Below are 23,979 nucleotides of genomic sequence, written 5' to 3' on the forward strand. Positions count from 1 at the left end.
AAGCTAACTTAGAACATAAAAATGAATACATCCCTGGCAGTGTTCAAGGTCATGTTGGATGGTGCTTGGAGCAACCTTGTCTAGTGGAAGGTGTCGCTGCCCACGGCAGAGGATTGGAACTGGATGAACTTTAAGGTCTCTCCCAGTCCAAACCATTCCATGATTCTACAGAAGACTGATTGAATCAGATTCAAATAAAACCGCAACATGTCTGTTTGGTTTGTATGTTCACAGATAAACAGAAACATATTTTAGTAAAGATAAGTAGAAGGACTTGGTGTTCTGCTGGTTTCAAAAGTAAAGCTCCCTGCAAATTTTGCATGAGCAGTGTTTTGCTTTTAAAAGTGAGCCACAAAGACCTAGTTAAGGAAGGGTTATTGACTTGTACTATACATTCCCAAATTACCATGGAAACAAAAGAACACCACACTTGCAGGTGCTGTGTCCACCTAATGCTTGGATTCTCTCCTCTCACTGTCATGTAGAATCAACTGTAGTGGATTCTACATGGTTCTGGTCTAATGTAATATAAACTGGGGGGGAAATAATAAATGTTATTAGCAGAGTTCCCATCTGACCACTCCTTATTTGAAATATATCTGCTCCATTCACAAAATACGCAACCTGTACCATACTGGTACTGGAATTTCAATAATGTAAGCACTCAGCATAAAACACAGCTGGTTTCGACTCAAAGCACACCCTAAATGGTGCACATGAAAATAAAATACCAAATGACTCCTGCCACTTCCTTTCTGCTCCTACCACTATTGCGGGGCATGGACTGTCACTCTCGCGACTGCTAGTGTCTGTAGACCTGCTAAATTTCAAAACATTCATATTAGTATTGGCTCACAACACAGCACACCATATCTAAGGTCCACAAAGTCCACTTCTAGAAAAAGGTAATACCAAAAGTCTCATTATATTCAAGGGAAAGCCTTAAAAATTGAATTTAATCCAGACCACACAGCAGTCCCCTAGGGGTTGTGTTTTGTTGAAGACTGCTCATGCCTGCATTAGTGGTGGAGTGGGCTACTCACCTTCTTTTAAGTGATTTTACCTCCACAGCCCCTGCTGATGCAAGGAATAGTAGCGGATTAAGGAAAGAGTTAAAAGTTTTCTTCAAACTACGCATTGTCTTAACTTACAATAGGGAACAGCTATGTTCTTGTTCTTGTCAGTTAAACTGTAACTCAGAATAGAAGAGGTCAGGGACCCTTTTCCCTCAAGAAGATGAATGTCTGACAAGAACCTGTTTTAGCTAGTCTCTGTAAGATTTGAGGTTACCAGCTGGGGAAACTGTGCAGCCGCCGGGCGAGATCGAAGAGCCGCAACAAGGAACGGGTACCCTCAGTCACGGAGGGGCCCGCGCCCAAAACCGCCGACTCGCGGCCGGCGGGTCTCCAGGACAACCGCCGTTGGATGCCGGAGACTGGCGGCCGGCGCCATGACCGACCAGCGGCCGCCGGGCCCACTGTATTTCCCGCAGTTCCACGACCGCACCGAGCCCATCCGGCCGCCAGCCGAAGGCGGCGGAATGCACACTTTTTTCGCGGCCACGGGCGGGCAGCGACAGCCCCCGCCGGCCGCAACTGGGACGCCCCGCTGGGCCGCGGCACTGGCGCCCATCGCCTACGAGCCGCTGCGGTTCTTCTGCCCGGCGCCGGCTGCGGAGGAGGGCAGGGGCGAGTCCGCGATGCGGCGGCCCGGAGAGCAGGAGCGGCTGGAGGACGAGATCACCGAGCTGGGCATCCGCCTCAAGGAGCTGGATCTGCTGGCCCTCGTCGGCGAGGGCTTCGACGCCCAGCAGTGTGCGTGTCTCCGGGCCATGGCTCCCCTTGCTTCTTTACAGCAGGGCTCCAACGGGTAGAACACAGCCCGGCCGCACAGGCTGCAGGTTCTTCAACAGTAGTCGATGAGCAGGGGCAGTCCCAGATGCCTCTGCACCCACAGCGGAGTGCCTGCAGGGTTAGGGGTGAGGAGATCCAGATTTGGGGGCCCTGCACCTACCTGGGTCCCGGCCACAGGAGTCTGAGGTAGCACGTTGGGTGCAGGGAGCAAAACTGGTGTCATCTACTGTGGTCACTGGTCATGGACAACTGACTGAGGGCACAAATTAAAGGAGGGACAAGAACTGCAGATGTGGTTACTTATGCACAAATGGACAAACCCCCTAGTGTCATAAAAAAAAACCCATAAGTCGTTAAGTGTTAACAAAAAAACAATGCAGATGTCACTCAAATCAGAGGGAGTATATACATGCACTAATGAGATGCTGTGGTTGTAATTCAACATTGATGTAAAGGCCACTGATAAGCACAGATAGTTTTTGTTGAAGGAAATACAGGAAATAACACAGTTTGGCAGGTTCTGATTACTGAGGGTTTCCAATAGGGAGCTGTAAAAGATATGGTGCTCATAATTTCCTTCAAGGCTGCAAGCCAGAAAGCTTTTGGGAGCGCAAAGGTTACAAGAACACACAAGAAATGTCCGTCAGATATTTACATTCAAAGAAAGATCTCAAAGGAATTCTGATAGTTTGTATATATTTACTTTTCAGAACAGGAAATCAATATTTTCCTTTGTTATATAGCAATACATACCTTCCCCCTCCCCCCCCCCCATTTTAATACCTATTATTTTCAATACATGTGAGAAACTTCAGTTTTCAGATATTTGCTAGCCAAGAAATTGTAAGGAATACTACTAGTTTGCTTAACACATTATTTGATTTTCTGAAAAGTAAAGTATTAATGACAGAATTAATGACAAATTATGGTTTGTTCCTGTTTAGATAACCTTCTGAAGGCACAGAGAGAAGAAAAGGTAGAACGCATAAAAGTAAAGCAGAAGCTGAAGAAATAGATTTCACCACAATGAAGATTATTTCTGCTGGGTATTCTAGCACTGTATCGCCACAGAGTATTTTACTGGATCTTCAATATTATTTTTCTACTTGTTATATGCTGTTCTCCTACAAAATTAAAAAATACAGTATATTTTCCTACTGAGCTTTTTTGTGTATTATTTGTCTGGTACTAGTTACTGACAACATTACTATATATCTCAACATTTTTTCTCCAGTTACTATAGGCAAATAGGATGGATAATATTTTCTTCAAAAACACTCAGAAATTAACACTTGTGATGTCACGATTTGTAGCAGTGCATTGATGATATGCAAGATAAATGTAACAGGGAAACACAGTAATTCCCATACAAAATACAGGTTGGTAGTGTTTTAATTCTAAGTACATATCCTAGTTTCATCTATTATTATTACTGTTATTATTTATTTCAATAGCTCAACTGTTCTTATCTCAACCCACAGGTTTTCTGATTCTCCTCCCCATCCCTCTAGGGGTTTGAGGAGTCAGCAGCTGCATGGTATTTAATTGCTGGCTGGGGTTAAACCATGACAGTCCTTTTTGGAGCCCAATGTAAGGCACAAATGTTAAACAGCTATTTAAGAGTACCATGCAGAGATCTGCCCCAAGGCTGGATAGTTATGAATGGCAGGGTTTCAGGGGTGATATGGGCAAGTGTTTAGGGCAGTGGGCACTTCCAGTGCTTTGGAATTCTGCCCCTGACAACTGCAGAATCTGGAAAAACTAGTAAAATATTTGGAAGCAGTATCCTGTCACCCTGGCAATTCCGGAGAGGCACAAGTCACTGCAACATGCTGGGACCTGGCTCATGCCTACTGAGCCCTGCTCAAAGCTATGCAGTGCCCTCAAAAAGAAGGTATCTGGATCTGATGGCAAAGCAACACTTGAAGCCCAGTGACAGGCACCATAGCTGAACCAGAAAACCAACCCATACCAGCATTAGCCACCCCTATATACAAGAAGAAACGGACAAGCAAGACATCTTGTTTGGTGAAGGAGGATGAAGCAAGGCCATTACAAGAACAGAAGGAAGAGGCAGAACCAGAAAAAGAGGTATCCACTTGATCCCTGTCCCTGACTGAGCTTTGGCAATATCACACAGACTGAGACTCCCTGATTCCCATACAGAAGCTGATTCATCAACCAGAGAGGCAAGGAGTGATCAGCAGGACCCACTCACCCTTTAATGACCTCATATAGCCAGTGCAAAAGTCAGGTGAAGAGTGGAGACTAACAGTAGACTATGATGGCCTGAATAAGGTCACACCACCACTGGGTGCTGCTGTACCAAACATGCTAGAACTTCAGTACAAACTGGAGTCAAAGGCAGCCAAGCGATATGCCACAATTGATATTGCTAATGCACTTTTCTAAGTACCTTTGGCAGCAGAGTGCAGGCCACATTTCGCTTTCACTTCCAGAGGCGTTCACTTGGAATCAACTGCTCCAGGGGTGGAAACGCAGCCCTACCATCTGCCATGGACTTATCCAGACTGCACTGGAATAGGGTGAAGCTCTGCAACACCTGCAATACGTTGATGACATCATGGTGTGGGACGATACAGAAGAAGAAGCTTTTGAGAAAGGGAAGAAAATAATCCAAATCCTTCTGAGGGCCGGTTTTGCCATAAAACAGAGTAGGGTCAAGGGACCTGCACAGGAGATTCAGTGCTTAGTTGCTGGTTGGGATTAAACCATGACCGTACATTAAATAAGTGCAACTGAGAATAAATATGTATGGTTAAAACTCCTATGCCTCTAAGCAAGCTTTAGAAAACTACTTTGATGTTATCATAACAGCATACCACAAAATTATAGAAGTTATGGCTTTAGTTAGTTTTTAACAGAATAGTTGTGTACCACTGACTTTCAACTAACAGTTTGCAGTTATTTTAGAACAAGTAGTGCTCAGGCTAAAGCCTGTGTCTGTTTTTAAAGTGACAACATCCTTATGTTTGGAAGACACATCCTTTCCTGAGAAAATATGGACAGGTACTGCAATAACAGACTGAAGATCTGGAGAACAGCTGCCATTAAAAAAAGAATAATGCCATATATATGGCATCAAGAACAACCTAACGAAGTAGTAAACAGGCTCATCAGACTGATAGAAAACCTGCAAAAAACAATTACTTTTGCCTGTTCTATTTCAAGAGCGGTAGGTGGCAGCATGAAATAACAGTTACCAACCCTGAAGTTGGCATATTTTGTCAAGCAGGGCTTTTTTTTTTTTTTCTAAAAAAAAAAAACAAACCAAAAACAAAAACAAAAGCAAAAAAACGAACCTGCATTCAAGTTGCTTGGCTGTGAAGCATTTTAACAATATGATATCAAAATTTTATTTTGTGTTACTGATTATTACAGCATTCACTCTTTTGCTATGTTAGTCTTTCCAGCCAGATTTTGATCTACCCTACACAGAGTTTATATTTAAAAAATATCTAGCCTATTGTCAATCAGCTAACTATAATAATCACCTTTTATCCGAGCTGCTAGGAGATCTTAAACAGAATCTTACCATCTGCAATTGGCCCTGTCAGGTGGGTGTCTCTGCCAATATGGCGAGTCTCGGTTTCACCTGCTAGTCAATATGCTCTTAATGATGCAGAGCCTGAGCAGGGCTGGGGCAGTGTGATAAGGGCAAGTTTTGTCCACATCCTGGTGTGCCTCAGGTAGGGTGAGGTGGGGGACCATGCAGGAAGAGGCAGGAACACCTGTACAACAGGCCCATGGAGGGTGTCACCAAGGCAGCCCTCAAACCTGGAAGGCCTCTCACAGGCACTCCTGAAGCGCAGCCCAGGCCTGGGTAGGAGCTGGGGCCTGAGGTGAGATGTGTCTCCTGGGCCTGTGGGGCAGGCAGTCCATGTGATACAGACTGCTTCAGCTGGCCCAGGGCCCTGTCAGCTGCCTGCTGGTTAAATGTACGCAGGTCAACAGTGAGCTTCCCCTTTTGCACTCCAAATCCATCATATGCTACAATATAAACACCCCCTCCCCCTCTTCAGCTTGCTTAAATCTGCTCCTCAAGCCCACATTGGCACCATTTAATTGCTGCTTAGTTCTTTAAAGCCTAATTAATGATATTGTGCTTCTGGCTCAAGAGTTCAGTTTTCAGTAGTTGGCACCCTTTAAGCTATTTTACTACAGATGGCACAGTACAAGTGTGCCAGCTCCTGAAGTGGGCTTCTTAAATGAAGTATTTTTACACCTGGTCATCAAATGCTCACATAATCACTGATGATTTCTCTCTCTCTTTTCAAACATAATGTGGAGACTGAAGCAGGAAATACACGAAAGGTAAATCTAGCTGATGAAAGAATCAAATTATTACCCAAATAACTCGGAAATTTGGCCCTCTGTGGTTTACAGCTCCCTCTGCAGAATGAAGAGAAGTTGCTCAAAGAGTTTTGAGGCTAAACCTGTGGAACCGATACTGAAACGGTTAATTACTATGAAAATGGGATCTGTAGTAGTACCTAAATACACAAGACAAACTCAGACATGAAATAAAATGGCCAATATACAGCAGCCTTTAAAGGCCTCACACAGAAGAGCTTTCAGACCAAGCTAGATAACAGGGGAGCTCTTCATTTTTCCTAAATCTCCAGAATAATTTCACTCCTAAACCACTCCAGATTTTACATGGTCATTGCAAAGGCCTACAAGGATTCCCATTACATATGATCACTGCTTTCTGCCTGTTACTTACCTCACCTTTTATCCACTCTTTCTCTTTGCATTCATGTGGGGAGTGAAGGCGATAAGATTTGCATGAAAGAGTTCAGGAATGAGCTCTGAGGCTTGGGGCGTTGACAAACCCTGGGGCAATGAGCTGGGGCCTTGAAGGCCAGAGGATGTGGGGGCTGTGAGAGGGTCTGCAACATTGTGATTGGACTGTTTGCCTGGAGAGTTTTACAGTGGCCAACGAGATTGAATGTTGTACGCATGTGCAGGTTGGGAAAGTACCGAACAAGGGGATAAAAAGGGCTTGGTGATTATAACCAAGGATTTGAGTCTCTGCATCAACTTGAGTCCTTGTTGTGAAATGCCACACCTCCAGCTCTCTCATTAGCCATTATTCACTGCGGGTGTCTTGGCTTAAGCAGAGCTACTTTTCCCAACATACAGTTTAAGGGTTATTTTCCATCTGTTCTTCAGTTTGTCATATGGCCTTTATCTTAAAGCAACACTTCATGTTTAATTACTGGGTGATACTGTAAGGAATAACACCTGGAAAAAAATTACTGTTTGTCCTTTCAATTGGAAAATACTAAATATTTCAATGGAAAATACTAACACATGAATTTGGCTAGAGAGTAATAAGCTTATATTAATAGTTTGGACATACAACCAGTTAATAGTACATATGTCAATTCTAATTGTCTATAAACATTTTATTTACCTTTAATTTTCTCGTCTGTTTCCACCTGGTCTTGTTACATCCAGTAGGTTGTTCTCATCTCTGTAGGGTTAATCTCAAAACTGATCTATTTGCGTCCTTTGTAAAAATTAAACATATATTAAACAAAATAGAATGAGCATTACTGCTTTTTTTTTTTTTTTTTTTTTTTACTTTTTTCTGTTCTTTTAGACTGGTTAGCAGAGCTAAACCTGACATTTAGATGCTGGCATAGCTCAGATCTCTTTCATATAGCTGCCTTGTGACTCAACAAATCTACCCATATTGCATTAAAGAAAGAAACATTATGCTATGACTTTGATTCTTGGGCAGAGATCTCAAAACATTGGTAGGTTGCTCCCATTTCCAATTCTTAACAAAGAAGCCTTCTCAAAAAACGGAGTGCCACATCTCAGCCAACCTGAGGGCTGAGAATGAGCTGTCTTAATGAAAGAGCCATGTCTACACCTACAGTGATATTTGTGCTCCCCAAGGAGTGCCAACAGGTCTTTCACTTCTGAAACGTGAAGGGGTCTTGGCTGCTTTATGATGGGAAAAATTAGATACAAAGCCATTTTAAAACACTAATGCATTTAAGCTTTTAAGTATTTTATACCAAACATGTGGCTCCATCAAATTGCAGACTGTTTTATTTTAGAGTTTGCCTCATTAAAACTTTCAAATTGATACTCAGCCTTATTACAATGGATTATTTGAATGTAAATTAATCTTCAAGTAAAGCTGCCTTAATTAGCTCAGTGACCTTTTACAGAGGAAACCCCAAAACACTAGGCTATCATAAAATGATTTTTCTGTTTTCAGCAGTGAATGCTGCATGATAGATCCACCTGTCCTGAAAATTCAGAGCTAGTATCTCAACATAAAGTAGGGAAATCAGGAGCACCACTCAACTCTAGGAAATTTGTCCACTTTTGTTTGTTTGGGAGGTGGTGTTTCTTAAGATCGCCAACATCTAGATACTGAATCAAAGAGGTGCTAACCAGGAAGCAGTCAATAAGTGGTGCATTTGGCCTTTCTAAGGAAATGTATAATTAGTAATAACACTAGTCAGTTGTGCAATGTTACAAGCTGAAAACATATATTTTGCAAAATAGGCTGAGATTTTGATAAATCTTGAGAAAAGCTAGAACAACCCCATGAGGCACTTTAAGCACTCACTGACAATTTAAGTATATATATATATATATATATATAAACCTGTATCTTAAGTAATACTGTCTAGAACCTTAGTAGTGATATGTACACTAGGGAGTCCATTTATCCTTTATTTTGAAAAGATACGTTCCTGCCTCTTTTTTTTCCTCTGAAACTACAAAGAGAGGAAGGGTTAGATGTGTTCCTTGTAGTAAAATGAACTTCTTATTCCAAGTTTCTTGCATCACAAATGACACAAAAACAGTACTGTCAAAAGCACATACCTGTGTTTTATTTTTAATTTTCATTTCACTTCTGACTGACAGGAGAAAACTTAGGCCTGGGTAAATACTGATAAAACTCACAGTGACTGAATATTAGGGGAAGGAATAGAGGACATTAAGGTGAGAATAGAATGTCACAAAAGAAACACAGGATCACAAGATGTCCTCAAAACCTACAGGCTTGCTGTCCTGCTTATCTCTGTAAGGTAGGCAAACACCTTTCTTCAGAGGGAATACCACCACTGAAATACATGGTTTTAACTTGTGGACTTTTTAAAACTTCTTTCCTGTTCTCTGTCAGGTTCTGCCTCTAGGGCATGAGCAGCAGGACCCCTACACAGCCCACGAGCCTGGCAGCTGCAAGGGAAAAGCATGCTCATGCTATAAAGCATCTCATCTAAAGAAAGGGACACAGCAGGAACAACCAATAAGTAGCAACATAAATTTTAAGACATATTTTATTTAGTGTGCAAAATTGCCAAGAAAAAACATTTATAAGTTCAACTAAGCTATAGCCACTAACATGAAAAACTATTCTATGAATTTGTAAGCTTCATTTCAAGAATCACCCTATGGTTCAGAGTAAAACCAGGCATTTGATAATGACCCAGCACATTCTAAATGCATCCTTTGCAGTGACATATAAAATTCTACCATTGGTATGATTTTACATTTGTAATTGCCAAAGGAACCAGTTCTTGGAGATTTCCCTTCTGATTGCATAGTATAAAATTTTAATGAATTATTTTCTTCCTCTTTCAGTTTACTCTCTAGACTTGGCTTTACAAATCATTCTCAGTCTTGCAGCTCTGTCTTCAGAAAGCTGATTTTCCCATTTAAAGCTGAAACACTTATAAATTTTGAGCAATTTTCACAGACACAGCCTTTACAGTTTAGTTGAATCAAGCTGTGAACAACAAAGATAACATGGATATTTGTAATCATGCAGAGCTAGTCCCTTCCATAATTCAAAGACAAGAAAAGTTCATTCCATCAGAAAGTCACATCTGTTGCATGGGAAGTGAGACAATTTATTGATATAACATCTCCATAAAAAAGTGTAGAAGCTGTTAATGGAAAGGCTTCCTACAACATACTGAAATAGTATCAGGAGGTGATTTTTTTTCTTGTAAATTCACATATATTTAAATGCTACCAGAGAAACAGGTAATTTATAGTCTTGAACAATTACCAAGCTCCATGAAATAATAAACAGTGCTTCATACTAATGTATCCACTTGCACTCCAGGGTTTCAGTGTTTCTAATGTCATCAGTTAGTTTAGCCTCTCACCAAGGGTGTGAGGAAGGGCAGTCCCTTCACCTTCCTTTAGGAACAGGGACACTTCGGCATACTCAGATTAAGCACCTTGCCTAGGACCACTCCGAAATTCTGAGAAGGATTAACTGATCTCCCACTTTCCAGGTACCCATAACCAGATAGCATCCTTCCTATCTTTGCCCCTGTAATAGCTAATGCACTGAGGGAATACTGTATTGGTCCTGCTCTACTTGAAGCGAGCAGGTGTTTTGCCAACAGCTTGAGTGGAAGACATTATCTGTAGTCATGTTTTGCCTTAATACTAATATGACATCTGTAAGTATCACAAAGCAGAACACTGGCCAAAGACACATGTTGCCATAGCTAATTCCCATCACATATGTTGGTTACTACTTCTATTGCATCAGCATTATATCAGCACGCCAAAGAGTGCACCACTTTGTGTACACCAATGTAAAAGTCATACTCAGAATGCTCAGCAATAGCAAGAATGACACTAAATTAAAATAAAAAGTCAACATAAGAATATCTGTGCTGTACACATGTTCCTTCTTAAGAGATGCAAAGGACTGCCCAGAACAGACCCTTTGTTGTGTGTCAGCTGTTTCTTCTGGGTTGCTAAATCCTAAAACAAAGTGCAAGCTACAGTAAGACTGGTTCTAGCTTATTTTCCAAAATTTTTGGCTTTACTGTCATTTTTTCTCTATTGACTATGACCTTGAATACACTTTGAAGAACCCAACACCAACGTGAAATGAAAAAAGCCTTCCCAGTCCCTCTGTCATCAAAAGAAATATTAAAATTAATTTGGTGGAGGGTAAAATGCTCATTTCCCCCCCCCCTCCATCCCGTCCCATCCTGTCCCGTCCCCTCCATTTGCAGTGTGGAAAGTAGTAAAGGCAAGGACAAAGAATAAACCTTAAGTTTACTTATATCCAGATCTTCCATGTTTAGAACTCTGAAATAGAATACGCTGTTGTTGTTGCTATTTTTGCACTGTTTTAACAAATGAAGAAAGCAAAAGCTAACCAAATACATAAAACTGATTCTAAGCAATTAACTTCAAGACTTTTTAACCTGCAACAGTAGTAATTTCGTAATTAGTGTCCATCCACTGCTGAAATAGAAGATTTATCACCTATTTTTCTACTACAGTCACTTGCTCTTTAGATCCTGGTGAATCCCTGGCAGAGGCTGCTGTATTCTGGCATCACATCTGAAGGTATCTATTTGTTAACTTTGCTGGTGATGCAGGACCTAAAAGCCACTGATTCCTCATAAAAAGCCAGAGTTAAGGACCCACATATTTCTGGTTTAATATTTGAAAAAACTATTAATTTACATAGGCACTCTTTAAAAGGTCCCACTGGAGGCTGCAAAAGTCAGTGCTCCTTGCCAGCTATCCAAGATTTTAACTGATGCCAGTTGTGTTACACTGTTTAGGCACTGGTTTACAGAGCATAGGAACACCTTTATCTGAAGTGATGGGTGACACACTTTGGAATAAAAAATCACCTCTTCTCTAAATACTGTATTCAGTGGAATCTGTATGATTTACAATCCTTTTGACCCATTATCATATGTAAATGTGTATTTATAAAGTTAAAAATTACTTACAGAATGTAATATAGATTCAAGCTACTCCTTGGAAATGAATTGAGCATGGTAATTCATGAGAAGCCAGGCACTTCTTAACACAAGAATTATATTTAACAAATGAAAAAATTAAAAACAAATTATTGAAACATGTATTCATGGTATTTGTAATTATTTTCAAGACGTTTGCTATACATGTGGCCACCAAACTATTTAAAACCCATTTCTCATCTTTCACAAGCCTCATACAGAAAAAAGCTTTGAGAACTAACTCTTTGTTTGCCTCTGTACTTCTTAAGGAACCTGAAATGGATGAAGACAAATAAAGGGACCAAAGAACAAGTTTCAAAAAAATATTTTTGGACATATATATACATAAATATGATACCATATTCTATTAAAAATCCTATGGATTTTCAACAGGAGCATGGTCTCAAGATGATTTGAAAAAGATTAAATGCTACTTGATTTTGGGGCATCTCAGCAGTTTTAAAGATCAGGACCTAAACCACCTTTCTGCCACATCACTTTGGTGGCTATAGTTTTTATAGTCTCTTGGCACTAAAGGCCACCCAAAGGGCAGATGTGTTACATAGAGCAGTCTGCCCACCTCAGCACCACACTGAAATCCCCATCTCATCTTCCATGTCTGGTAAACAGCCCAAGCGAAAATTTTCATGAATAACAGGAACCACCAGATGCCGTTTTTTGGATGGCTTTTCAGACACTGGGCACAGTAAAGCATTTTTTATCAATGCAGTTATTCTCAATATATCCTGTGCTATTAACCAGGTTTGCCTTTATACCTGGCCATCTGGAAACTTCCTGTGGAAGAACAGTATGCAATTCATTTACTGACCTATAGAATCTCATTTCCACAGTTGAGTTTCACATTATTTATTTACAAGAGAAGGGCAAGAGTTAAAAAAACATTCTAAATGAGTCCTCTTATCCTCATTTTGCATGACTACCCTTTTAAATGGAAAAAAGCACTTTTAGGTATTTTGATAAGAAGAAAAAAAACAACACAACTCAGTCCTGGAGTTATGTCCAAAAAATTAACCTGTGAAGAGAAAGTCTAGCACAGAAAATATAAGTTACCACTTGACATATAGCACTGGTACAAAGCCCACAGTGCTATACGTAAATAACATTATAGGCTGGAGGTAATTAATTTCTCTTTGAACACATACTTCTATGTAAAAATTGCTTAGCAGACCACTAATGCATCTGGAGCAACGTATTAGGTGCGATGGACAGAAAATGAGGTGGAAGTATCTATTTCTCTACTTGTATTCTACCCAGTATACACCTATTTTCAAAATTATGTCTGTCTTACTCAAAACAGCGATGTGCTTGTAGCCTTTTATGGAGGTAAGTGGAAAGTAGAAAGATCTGCTCCATCAGCCACACCAGCATACTGAGCACAAGGGGCCGCTGTGCTCTCACCAGTAAGCAGTCCTGATCTTAGCAGACTGACCTTTCCTTTTTTCACAAAGCCTGGGAAAAAAAAAAAAAAGGCTAGTGGTGTTCATATACTAACATACTGTTTGATCATGCCTTTTTCTGCCCTCCTAATGATATAATAAAATATATATTAGATGCCATACAACTTGTTTTATTACAAGAGATTATTTTGAGTAACTGGAAACTACTCATGTTGATTATGCCACACTTATGTGGAGCTGCACAGAGAATGCACATGGCTTACACAAAGGAGTGGAAGCATGAGTGGATACACTCTCTTGCGATAGAACTGACTCTTAATTTACACATATCAGTCACTGACAATGAGAGGAATGTATCGTGCCACAAAGAGCTGCCAAACACAACCATTTTCTAATAGGCTTGAGTTAACATGCCATAGAAGATCACAGAATCATAGAATGGTTTGGGTGATCCATGGCTTCCAGACTAGCAAGGTATTCTTGACCCCTTAATATTCTTCCTATTATCTCGCACTTGTTCTTTTCCTATTTCATACCAGTCAGGTGTGGGAAGCCACAGAGATTTAGTTATGTATTGGAAATGCAAGGTCAGGACCGTGACTGATACACAGTTTCCTTGGACCCAGTACTCGGAGCTGCTCAGACATGTACAGGATGAACAAGGTCAGAAAAATGAAGTGACGACTACTAACTCAGAAAATTTACTGCTTTTAAGCTCTTTCAGACTTTTAGAAGCTGGCAGTTAGCTCTTACATTTGCAATGCAGGGCTAAAAAACTACATTAAAAGGTAATTAATTCTTTAACAGTCAAGACATCTTAAAATATATAGTTAGGTTTGTGTGTATCACCCCTTAAACAGGACAGTCTGTAATAAATCCAGTGTTGCTTTTTCTACTTGTTTCACATCTTTATCTTATATTTCTTACCTCTCACCTTTTCAAAGTTAGCCTGAAAAAGAAATGATCATTACTTACTATAAATTCCACTTTTCAGTATACGAGATTTACATGCACTTTTATCAAGTTCTATCTGTAATATTTTCAGATACAAATATTCATATTTCTAGACCAACTGCTAGAGCTTCCCTCAAATCCAGATAACATGTGTTTCTCAAAAAAAAAGAGTGTTCAAGAGTAGCCTCTTATCCTCTATAAAGTTACTGATGTTCATAAATGTCACACATAATATATGTACTGACAGTGGTCATTACACACATATCAAGAAGTAGTTTTACATGCGTTTCATTTGCAGATGTTTCTACTGATGATTTACAGATCTGAAGATAAATAGTGGTCAGAACATCAAAATTTCTGTAGACAGACAACAGCAATTTCACCTAAACATTTAACATAAATTTTAAAGAACACTGGGGTATTTAGTAGAAAAACCTTAATAGTTTTTATCAGTAAAAATGGCATAAACATATGTCCATGAGGTTGTAACTTTAACCAAGGATACTTCCTTCTTTAAAATCAGTATTGAAAAACTATACTGTAATTGTAGCCATACAAAATGTTTATTATATTACAAATTATTTATACACTATATTTTCACTTTATCATTGCTTTGTGCTCAAACAGTATAAATATTACAGCATGATTTTTCTTTCCCAGGAATGTCCTTACTGTCTTGATATAATCTTACTTTGTACTAAAAAAAACAAAATAAAAATACAGAAACATATTACAAACAGAATAAAAAGCCATGAGGAATGTAAGATGTCTTTGTGAATAAAGTGCACCACAATGGTTTCAGAGTGATGGTTCAGGGAATATTCAGTGGACTGCACATCATCAATAACAATACCAAACAAAATTAATTCTGAAAGGCAAACAAGTCTTCTTCGGTAGTATGAAGAGTACTTTGTTTAACTTTACTGAAATGGTTTTCTTTCTAGAAGGCTACTTAAATATTTGTTTGGGGTTTTTTTATTTTTGTATGTGTTCACTTTGTTCATATGCAGGCATTCAAAGCCTGTACATCTATGTAATATCCAAATTTTAATTTCCAGTCTGGCAAGATGCATGCTTCATTATTTAAGACATACTCACATATTTTTTGATAGGACTACTAAATTGCTTAAATTTTAGAATGGCTACAGATTTACAAACAGAGCTAAGTGTCCCAAAAATGCTGTATAATCTCTTATGTCCTACCTCCTGTGACTCTTTTGGAAATAAGTCGTAACACCATCCTTCCCAGCTATATGGTTTCAGCACTCCCATCCATGTGATTGCTGCTGCTTCCATATTTGCAGCTTTAGGATAACTCTGTAAAACTAGAGTCCAAGATACAGATATTTATTTCACAGCCCATTTTCTTCCTATTGCATAGAAGGGCGTATCTACTTGCAAAATTTCACTGGGCTGAATAGAAGAATGATTGAAAAACTGAGATAATAAAGCAGATGCAAAATGTGGCTGGCATAATTTAGTGTAGATCTCACTAAATTAGGTTAATAAAGTTATGAACCAGCTTAGGCTAAATAAGAGTGAGCCACTCTTCACTTATGCAGTCAGAGTAAGTGCTTACTGCACTTACGTTACAGTGATTTTAATGACTGCAAGATAAACAGAATATTGTTAAAGGGATTCTAGTGAAACTTGTACGTATGGATGAACCCTGACAGAGAAACTCAGCCTTGTTCTCAGTGAATTGAGTTGCCACTGCAGCCAAACAGAGTTAGTCTTTTTATGGCACACTGAGTTTAGTCCAGTATTTTTAACTTGTTATTTTAAAGTGTGATACTCTTAGGCAGCTATTAATTCAACACAATTTGGATATATTATATTACACTGATAAGATCAGTATTATTTAGCTGACAGGTAACTGAGACAGCAGTCTGCCTCTACTAGACCATATTTATATGAAAGATTGAGTTTCTTTGGTTGCTTTGTATCCAAGTCATACAAATGTCTATTTGTGTACTCCAGACATAGCATGTTTATACTGATCATTAATATTAATAGGGTTTTTTTCTTTTTTCTTTTTTTTTTTTTTTTCACTTGGTTTATGGAAATTTTCTGACTATTACAGATTAGTCATATAAATATACAGCACATATATACATAGAAATTACAAAAATACATTTTATTTATATCTGATTTTTAAATAATAAAAATGAATTTTCACATTTGTTGAAAGATTAGCTAGCATTCCAAAAGCTTCTGCAATATTTAAGGTATTGGAGCAGAAGATATCTGTATATTCTAGGATAACTATGTATCACAATCTCAGTTAGGGTTTATAATATAATTATTTTGGGGAAAAAATAGTTCTGCTTTAAAAGTTTGTGCTTCATCAACTTCATCTTCTGTCCCCTATTCTAGTCCTCTCTAATTTTACTGATGGTTGAAAAGTTAAACCAAGTTCCCTTTCTCACTTCAGTAAAGACCAAAGAAACTCAGGGAAATGAAATGATCAGACAACATAGCATAAGCAATTGAGGAGAACTAAATAACTTACTGAAATGAAGGACATTACCTTTAACTCCAGCTGACATCATACATGCCTAACGCAACAAATATTGCAACATCTTCAGTACCTGAATCTAATTGCTGAAGGAACAGAAAACAACTGTGATCTCCAATAAGTTTGTACAACTGCAAAAGATCAACTACTATCCCATTCAGCTAGTTTTGATTTTCTTTTGGGATTGTATTCATACAACAATGCAGTTTAACAATCAGTGACCTTTATCTTGCACAATATAAAGTCAGCATAATTTCTGGAGATGCTTGCTTTTACACAGAACACTGCTATTTTTGTTAATCCATGTAACTGCTTACTTATTTACACATTAATATAATAATTAGGTCCTCTACATTCAGAACTTTCTAGATGTGCATTCACTGTTCCAGTGTAATCAAAAAAACTCAACTGCAGCTTCAGGTAGCACTTTCTGTCATCACTTTAGTAGATAACATTGTTTAAGAAAGAGAAAAAAGCACTGTGTTAAACAGAGGTTTTCTTGTCCAGGAAGGTGTACTCATTATTCCAGGTTGAAAAGACTTGTGCAAAGGTCTCAGGTTTACCAGCTTCACATGCATTCAAAGTGAAAAGCCTGAATATAGAGCAAACGTGAATAACCCTTCTCCATTTATCTGGAAGCTTCTAGCACCAATATCCTTTGTTGGCTCTTCATGCATTGTATTCTTTCACAATGAGAAAAGTCTCCTCCATAACTCATCAGTAGCATCTAAGGACAAGGTAGCCACCGATTATCAAATTATCATTCACCTTCTTCACAGTCTTCTCTCCTTTCACCTCTTTGTACTGTTAATAGAATGAGGAGAACAGGGGCTATTTACACGATATTTATTTGTATTATTTACTAATCTCAAATTCTTTTGGTTTGAATACAGTCTCTAGAATGAAAATGCTGAATGACTGCATTGCTGAAATCAGCATCCCTTATACAATGTCCTGCAGCAAACAACTAACATGCCCACTTCTGCACCTACTGTGGCCTTTAGCTAACCGTGCTCTACTGTATTCTCTTCTTGAATCAAAGTTTTGACATGCAGAAGTTATTTTCGGCAGATCTACCTTGGGCCTGCAAATGAAACACTGCGTGGCACAGACATGTTCAGCAGCATCTCTAATGATGATGGGTCATAATACAGGAGCTAAGTGACAAACAACTGCATATGATCACTCTTATCCATATTGAACAGTTATACCTGGCAGCATTTCCTTAGCTGGCAAGCAGAATTATATGTCTTCAGAGTCTTGTTTCTGTATTTTAAGTAATTTCATAGTATTGACATTTTAGACAGAGAAAAATGCCATCACCTTGGCACAACTCACAGCAAATTTGTAACTGAATATTAAGAGTTGCTTTTTTGGCTACTCCAGGTTGCATGATACAAATACTGTGCACAAAAGATATTAGACCTGGAACTCAAACATGTCTGTTTGCTTCTTGGCCAGTTTAGCAACTTCTTCTCTTATTGCCTTTACAAGGGCAGCTGTAGAAATGTTGGTAAGAGGAGCGTCAGATGGGTCATTTTCCGTCAGGCTCTGCTGGGAAGCTGCAGTGGACGGCAAAGGAGCTTGCTCCAGGCTGGGATGCATGCTTGCTTGCTGGCTGTACTGCCGAGACAGTCGGGAAGGAGAGTTATGTTGGTAGCGGGGCCTCGGATAAGCCTCAATGTATCCAGGAAGTGGAACCTGTAGAGTATTTAATGACACAAAATTATACAGACCAATTGATCCATAGTGCCACCTGCCAGGTAACACAACCCTCCCTGGGGCAGAATAAGGCGGAACAGATAGGACCATATGAAGAGAACATAAACCCCATAATCTTAAGCATACATTACAACCGTCTGTCTTGGTATGTGCCATTCATGCGCACATGTCAATGTACTGGGCACTCGGCTCTCCAGACTGTGGCAGCAAAAACACCTAGCAAGGAAAACACTGTGTGTCCTAATATACCATCACTGCAAAAAGTCAAAGGGAGAAGACTTCTCCAAAAGTATGGTCTCTGCTTACTATTCCGCCCAAACAGTTCAATTTGAAACAGGCAGCAACGCTACATTGCAGGACATCAAAAAGCCTAGAGCAGAAAAGTAGAGTTCACTGATTTGCAGCCACCACCTAATCTAAGTTAGCCAAGTCTCCAGACTTACTGCTAACAAAAACTCACTACATAAACTTAGGTACGCCAACCTGGAAACTCAACATGGAAAAAGAGGTTTGAAATCTCAGAAGTATCAGGATCTCTGGCCACATTCCATGGGGGATTCACTGTTTTACTCTGTTGTGACTTCACTGAATTCAGCCCAATGTTACACTGGCTAAAATTAAAAGAATAACTTAGGCTCTTTAGTTACTGTGAGATATTAAATTTTCTTCACAAATCCATGAAGCATGATACCAGTCTTTACTGTCCTCAGAAGTTTTTAATGCATCAAATAAAAATAGTATTTATGTTTTGCAAAGGTCTATAAAGCAGGAATCTACAGCCCTCCATTTTGAGGAAGGCTTTATGTTGTTACAGAAAGCAACCTATAACCTGTTACTAGGACAAGATAATTTCTCCTTGAGAAGAAGCTTGCCAGCTAATCACTCTAGTCCTTGCCAACAAGAAGTAAGGAAAGTTGGGTGATGCTCTTCTGTGAACTGAGTCACTCAGAAAACTACACTTACCTACACTATACTCAGAATATGCCTCATCACCCTCACAGTAAAGAACTTCTTCCTTATGTCTGACCTGAACTTCTCCTGTTTTAGTTTAAACCCATTACCCCTTGTCCTGTCCCTACAGTCCCCGACAAAGAGTCCCTCTCCAGCATCCTTGTAGGCCCCCTTCAGATACTGGAAGGCTGCTATGAGGTCTCCACGCAGCCTTCTCTTCTCCAGGCTGAACAGCCCCAACTTTCTCAGCCTATCTTCATACAGGAGGTGCTCCAGTCCCCTGATCACCCTCATGGCCCTCCTCTGGACTTGTTCCAACAGTTCCATGTCCTTCTTATGCTGAGGACACCAGAACTGTACACAGTACTCCAGGTGGGATCTCAAGAGAGCAGAGTCTCACAAGAGGGGCAGGATCACTCCTTTGACCTGCTGGTCACACTTCTTTTGATGCAGCCCAGTACACGGTTGGCTTTCTGGGCTGTGAGTGCACACTGAAGCAGGCTCCTGTGCAATTTCTCATCAACCAACACCCCCAAGTCCTTCTCCACAGGGCTGCTCTGAATTGCTTCTCCCAACCTGTGCCTGGGATTGCCCTGACCCAGGTCTAGGACCTTGCGCTTAGCTTGGTTGAATTTCATGAGGTTGGCAGTGTCTCACCTGACAAGCATGCTGAGGTCCCTCTGGAAGGCATCCCTTCCCCCCAACATATCAACAGAAGCACATAACTTAGTGCTGTCAGCAAACTTGCTGAGGGCACAGTCAATCCCACTGTCCATGTCGCCAACAAAGATTTTGAACAGGATTGGTCCCAACACCAACACCTGAGGGGCACCACTCGTTACCCATCTCAAGTTAGACATTGAGATGTTGACCACAACTCTGTGTGCAGCCATTCAGCCAATTCTTTATCCACCCAGTGGTCCACTGGTCAAATTTACGTCTCTCCAGTTTAGAGACTGTTCATTAACTTGTGAGTTAATAGATAAGGTTTCGCAATGTTTAATGACTAAAAAATTAACTTTGTAATTCTTTTTGCTTTAAATTTGCCTTAACGTATTCGACTTTCCAAATGCATTAAAGTCTGGCATAAGCATATAATACAGGCAGCCAGACCAGTATCTCAGCTAATTTCTGTGTGCCAGTCAGGTTGAGGTGTAAGGTGCATCACCCACCAGGGCTAAGGCTGTGCTGGAATTCTGCAGAAGCTGGCTGAAATGTCAAGGTGGGGAACATCTGCCAATTGTACATACCTTCTGGGGAACACAGGACTGCAGTATGGACTGCAGAATGACAGCTTTGGAATTCTGCTTAAGTCCCATATTGGCTCTGGCCCCACGAGAGTTTAACAACTCCTTGGATGCTTTTGAAAATTGCCACTTCAGGTGTCTAAGAACCTGTTAAAGCCTAACCACTAACATTCACTCATGCTCCTTATGACCTCCAATAGTCTTCAAGTGATGAAGAGAATGTCAAACACATTCAGAATAGTGTGATAAGACAAATACAGGAAGCAGGCATGATACAAAAGTGATCATTAAATGCAGTTGCCTCTTCAGTTTACAATAGATTATTCAAGACATTTAAGTAGTACAACATGTGAACAGGCCACTAGAGGCCACCAGGTTACTACTTTCACTAAGCAGCATCTAGCAATTTGGAAAATAACTGCATTGTTGGATACAGTTGCCCTCTCCCACAAGACATGGTGCTTCAGTACTTACCATTTAACTGAGAAAATCATACACTACAGTAAATTGAGCTTATAGGATAATTCTTTGTTGTGAAATCTCTGTTTCCTGTGTTACGTGTTTACAGCCCAGCTAGTGGAAATGCATGCAAAGTAAAGAATTTCAGTTTTCACCTTATGGATATTAAGCCACTGTTCTTACGAACAGTCAAGAAAATCTTGCAAGCATGATCAAGCTATACTCTAGAGTCAGAAACCAGAAATCATCCAGAAACTTAAAACCGCAATATTACTTTAGATCTTTACTTTTTGCAGTTTTATTCAGGCTTCTGATTGTATTATGTTGTTCCTCTAGTAATGATTTTCAAATAAAGACAATTTCTGACAGATTTGCAATCATTGGAAAGTGCAGATTCATCGTGGAAACTGCAGTGTTTTGGTTTACTTTTTTTCCTGCAAAGTCACAGGAGGGATGAAAATCTGAGCACCAAGTTGTTAAAGCTCTGTAATAGGCAAATGCAGTTAAAAGGAACATTTGTTTCCTTTGAATTCTGTCTTGCCACAGTTATTTTTCAGGCAGCTTCTTGCATCCTTCTTCATTCTTCCATGTATGGTCCACTGACACTAACTGCTATTCCCATCTCTTTCCCTGGAAACAAGGAAACCTACAACAGGGTTACACCCTTCTCTTTCCAGAGGAAGGAACTCTGTCTGGACACTTGCTTTCCAGTTTCAGCCTCCACTTTTGACACATGATACCTGACTTTTTTCATGGGACTGCAGCCAAGGAGTAGAGGTACAAAAGGGAAAAGAACTGAAGATAAGTAAAACACTTTTCCTGATTTGTTTGGGGGATGGAGGGGTTAGGTGGTTATTAAAGTTTGAATGATTTCTCAGATACAACAGACCTCCTGGATTTAAAATGTCAATAAGGAAAAAAAAAAAAAACACCAAAAAAAACAACAAAACAACCCCAAAACAACAACAACAACAAAAATAAGGTGGTTTCACTGCCTTTAAAGGGCAGCTCTGGGAAGGGAATTGGTACCACAGCATCACAAGCCTCCCAGTGTCAGGGGCACAGCAGTAGATGCACTCAGCTTACAGATGAGCCTCTTTTTCCCAACAGTTCAGCATACAGACTCAGGCTTGCATCTGACAACTAAACCAAATTCTTTTCCTCACAGGCATTAGGAGCAGTAATAAAGATTTGCCAACAAATAGCCGCCCCCAAAAACATTTACATCTCTCGTTTAGCTGCTCAAAGCCAACTTAGACTGTAACTGCCATGACTAGAATATTCTGTTGATTATATGCACAAGGAAATAGAATCTATCTCCCAGTTTGTTTAGCTGAATTGGTTCTGCATAAATACCAGATGTGAGCCTAAGCAGCAGAACTGATCTTTTTTCCTTTTCCCTAGTGGAAAAAAAGCCTTACATTTTAGAAATTGTTTCAAACATGATAAACTATTGCAAATCATTTTAGGATGTTTCAACTTTATTTCTTTGAAATGTAGGTATAGTCTGGGCTAAAAATTACATCCTTCTTAGACTAGGATTGTGCAACTAATGATTTATTTTATGATCAGTCACTCCAGCCTGCAGGAGGACTTGAAGCACTCTGCAGCATGGAGAGCTGCAGCAGTACTGGGAGCTAGGATTCAGGAGCCGGGCTGTCTTGAGAGAAGCCTCCAGAAGGGAAAGATGCTCCCCTGCTTCCAAACAGCACAAAGCCACCTTGAGAGGCAGCATCATTTAATCCTGCCATGTGCCTATCCAATTGTTTAACTTCTGTTTTAGGAAAGAAAAATGGTACCTAACTCACCAACTTTAAATGTGTGTCAGTCCCTAACCTAGTGAATGTTTTAACTCTCTAAAGACCCTGCTTTCAGTTCATGGGATGGACAGCTAAAGTATCTATGCCCTCTCTCACAGCTTTCCATTACTAGGGATTATTCCCATTCAAGGAAGACTTATCCATTTCAGATTCTTTGCTGATCACTTAGCATTGCTTAAATCCCCTCCTGTGCAAATCACAGGAAACATATGTAGTAAGACAAGCAAGGATGCTTACTGAGTCTGCCCACTGCCCTGGTAATTCATTCTCTCCAGCATAGGGCACCCAGGCTTGGTTCCTGTATGCGGTGGGTGGCGTTGGGATAAAATAGCCTGTGAAGCCAGGTCGGTTTCCTGCTGGTATGGCAAACACTGCTGGTACGGTATTTCCTATTAAAAAAGAGAGTAGATATAATTAATAGCTGCCATTTTCAGTTTTAAATTAGAAGATAGTGCCTATGAAGTAACTCATGGGTGATTGTGAGAATGTGACCACCATAGGCTGGATTTAAGGCTCTCACCATTTGTCTAGAACACCTCTATCATGCTGGGAAATACTGGAAAAGGCAAGATTTGCAGTTGTCTGTAAACAATACACAGCCTTCAGATAAAGAAAGGAGGATTTAGTCCATGATCCTTATAACAGCTGATCTTCATCAAAACTTTGAACCATTAGGTAAAAGGGAGGGGACGGTCCCGCTTATATTTGCTTCTTTGTATTCAACTTTTAGCTGTTGTCCCCATGGTTTCAGAGTAATGCACCTTTCTCTTCACGGTTTACATAGTCTGTCTTCATGTGTCTAGGCAGAATTAAACTGTCAGAATTAAACTGTCTTAATATCTCTAGACACAAAACCTGTAAAAATGAGTGATACATTTAAAGGGTTGTAATCTCAACAACCCCCTCATAAAACTTCCATGCTTCCATAAAAAATACGGAGGCTGCACCTGCTCAATTCCTTTCCTACAAGCAGTCTACAACTGCAATAAATGACGCAGCTATGATTTGACTTAACTATTTTTAAGGAAACTTGTTGACACCAGTTCAGATTTATCACCGAACAATTGCCTCCAGAGCAGAACCATATCACCCATTTTAACACGGCCTCAAAAAAAAAAAAAAAAAAGAAAAAAACCCAACAACAACAACCAAAAAAAAAAAAAAAAGGAAGAAACCTTGAGGGATATTTTCATCCAAAATACAGACTAAAAACTTGTATGCTATACTTTACATTTACACAGTGTTTTCTGCTGCC

General features: G+C 39.8%; 2 protein-coding genes across 2 annotated transcripts in view; one reads left to right on the top strand and one right to left on the bottom strand.

The window, feature by feature from the left end:
• The first annotated feature begins 1,450 nt into the window (after positions 1 to 1,450).
• Positions 1,451 to 2,868, top strand: C6H11orf91 (chromosome 6 C11orf91 homolog). Its single transcript, XM_065682799.1, has 2 exons — positions 1,451 to 1,814; positions 2,798 to 2,868. Exons 1-2 carry the CDS (start codon positions 1,451 to 1,453, stop codon positions 2,866 to 2,868), a joined length of 435 nt encoding a protein of 144 aa, XP_065538871.1.
• A 15,076-nt stretch (positions 2,869 to 17,944) lies between these two features.
• KIAA1549L (KIAA1549 like) overlaps positions 17,945 to 23,979 on the bottom strand; it is a 71,515-nt gene continuing 65,480 nt past the window's right edge. The window contains exons 21-22 of the mRNA XM_065685812.1: positions 22,962 to 23,113; positions 17,945 to 18,226 (exon numbers count right to left, since the gene is read on the bottom strand). Coding sequence (XP_065541884.1) covers positions 17,945 to 18,226; positions 22,962 to 23,113 — 434 coding nt within the window. The remainder of the gene's footprint in view (positions 18,227 to 22,961; positions 23,114 to 23,979) is intronic.

The sequence above is a fragment of the Lathamus discolor genome, chromosome 6 (genome assembly GCF_037157495.1).
Source record: "Lathamus discolor isolate bLatDis1 chromosome 6, bLatDis1.hap1, whole genome shotgun sequence".
In the NCBI taxonomy this organism is placed as follows: Eukaryota; Metazoa; Chordata; class Aves; order Psittaciformes; family Psittacidae; genus Lathamus; species Lathamus discolor.

Excerpts from the sequence above, each read along its gene's own strand:
- C6H11orf91 (XM_065682799.1), top strand. The coding sequence starts at position 1,451 with ATGACCGACCAGCGGCCGCCGGGCCCACTGTATTTCCCGCAGTTCCAC. Across the intron at positions 1,815-2,797 it reads GGGCTTCGACGCCCAGCAGT|ATAACCTTCTGAAGGCACAG; the intron begins GTGCGTGTCTCC and ends GTTCCTGTTTAG.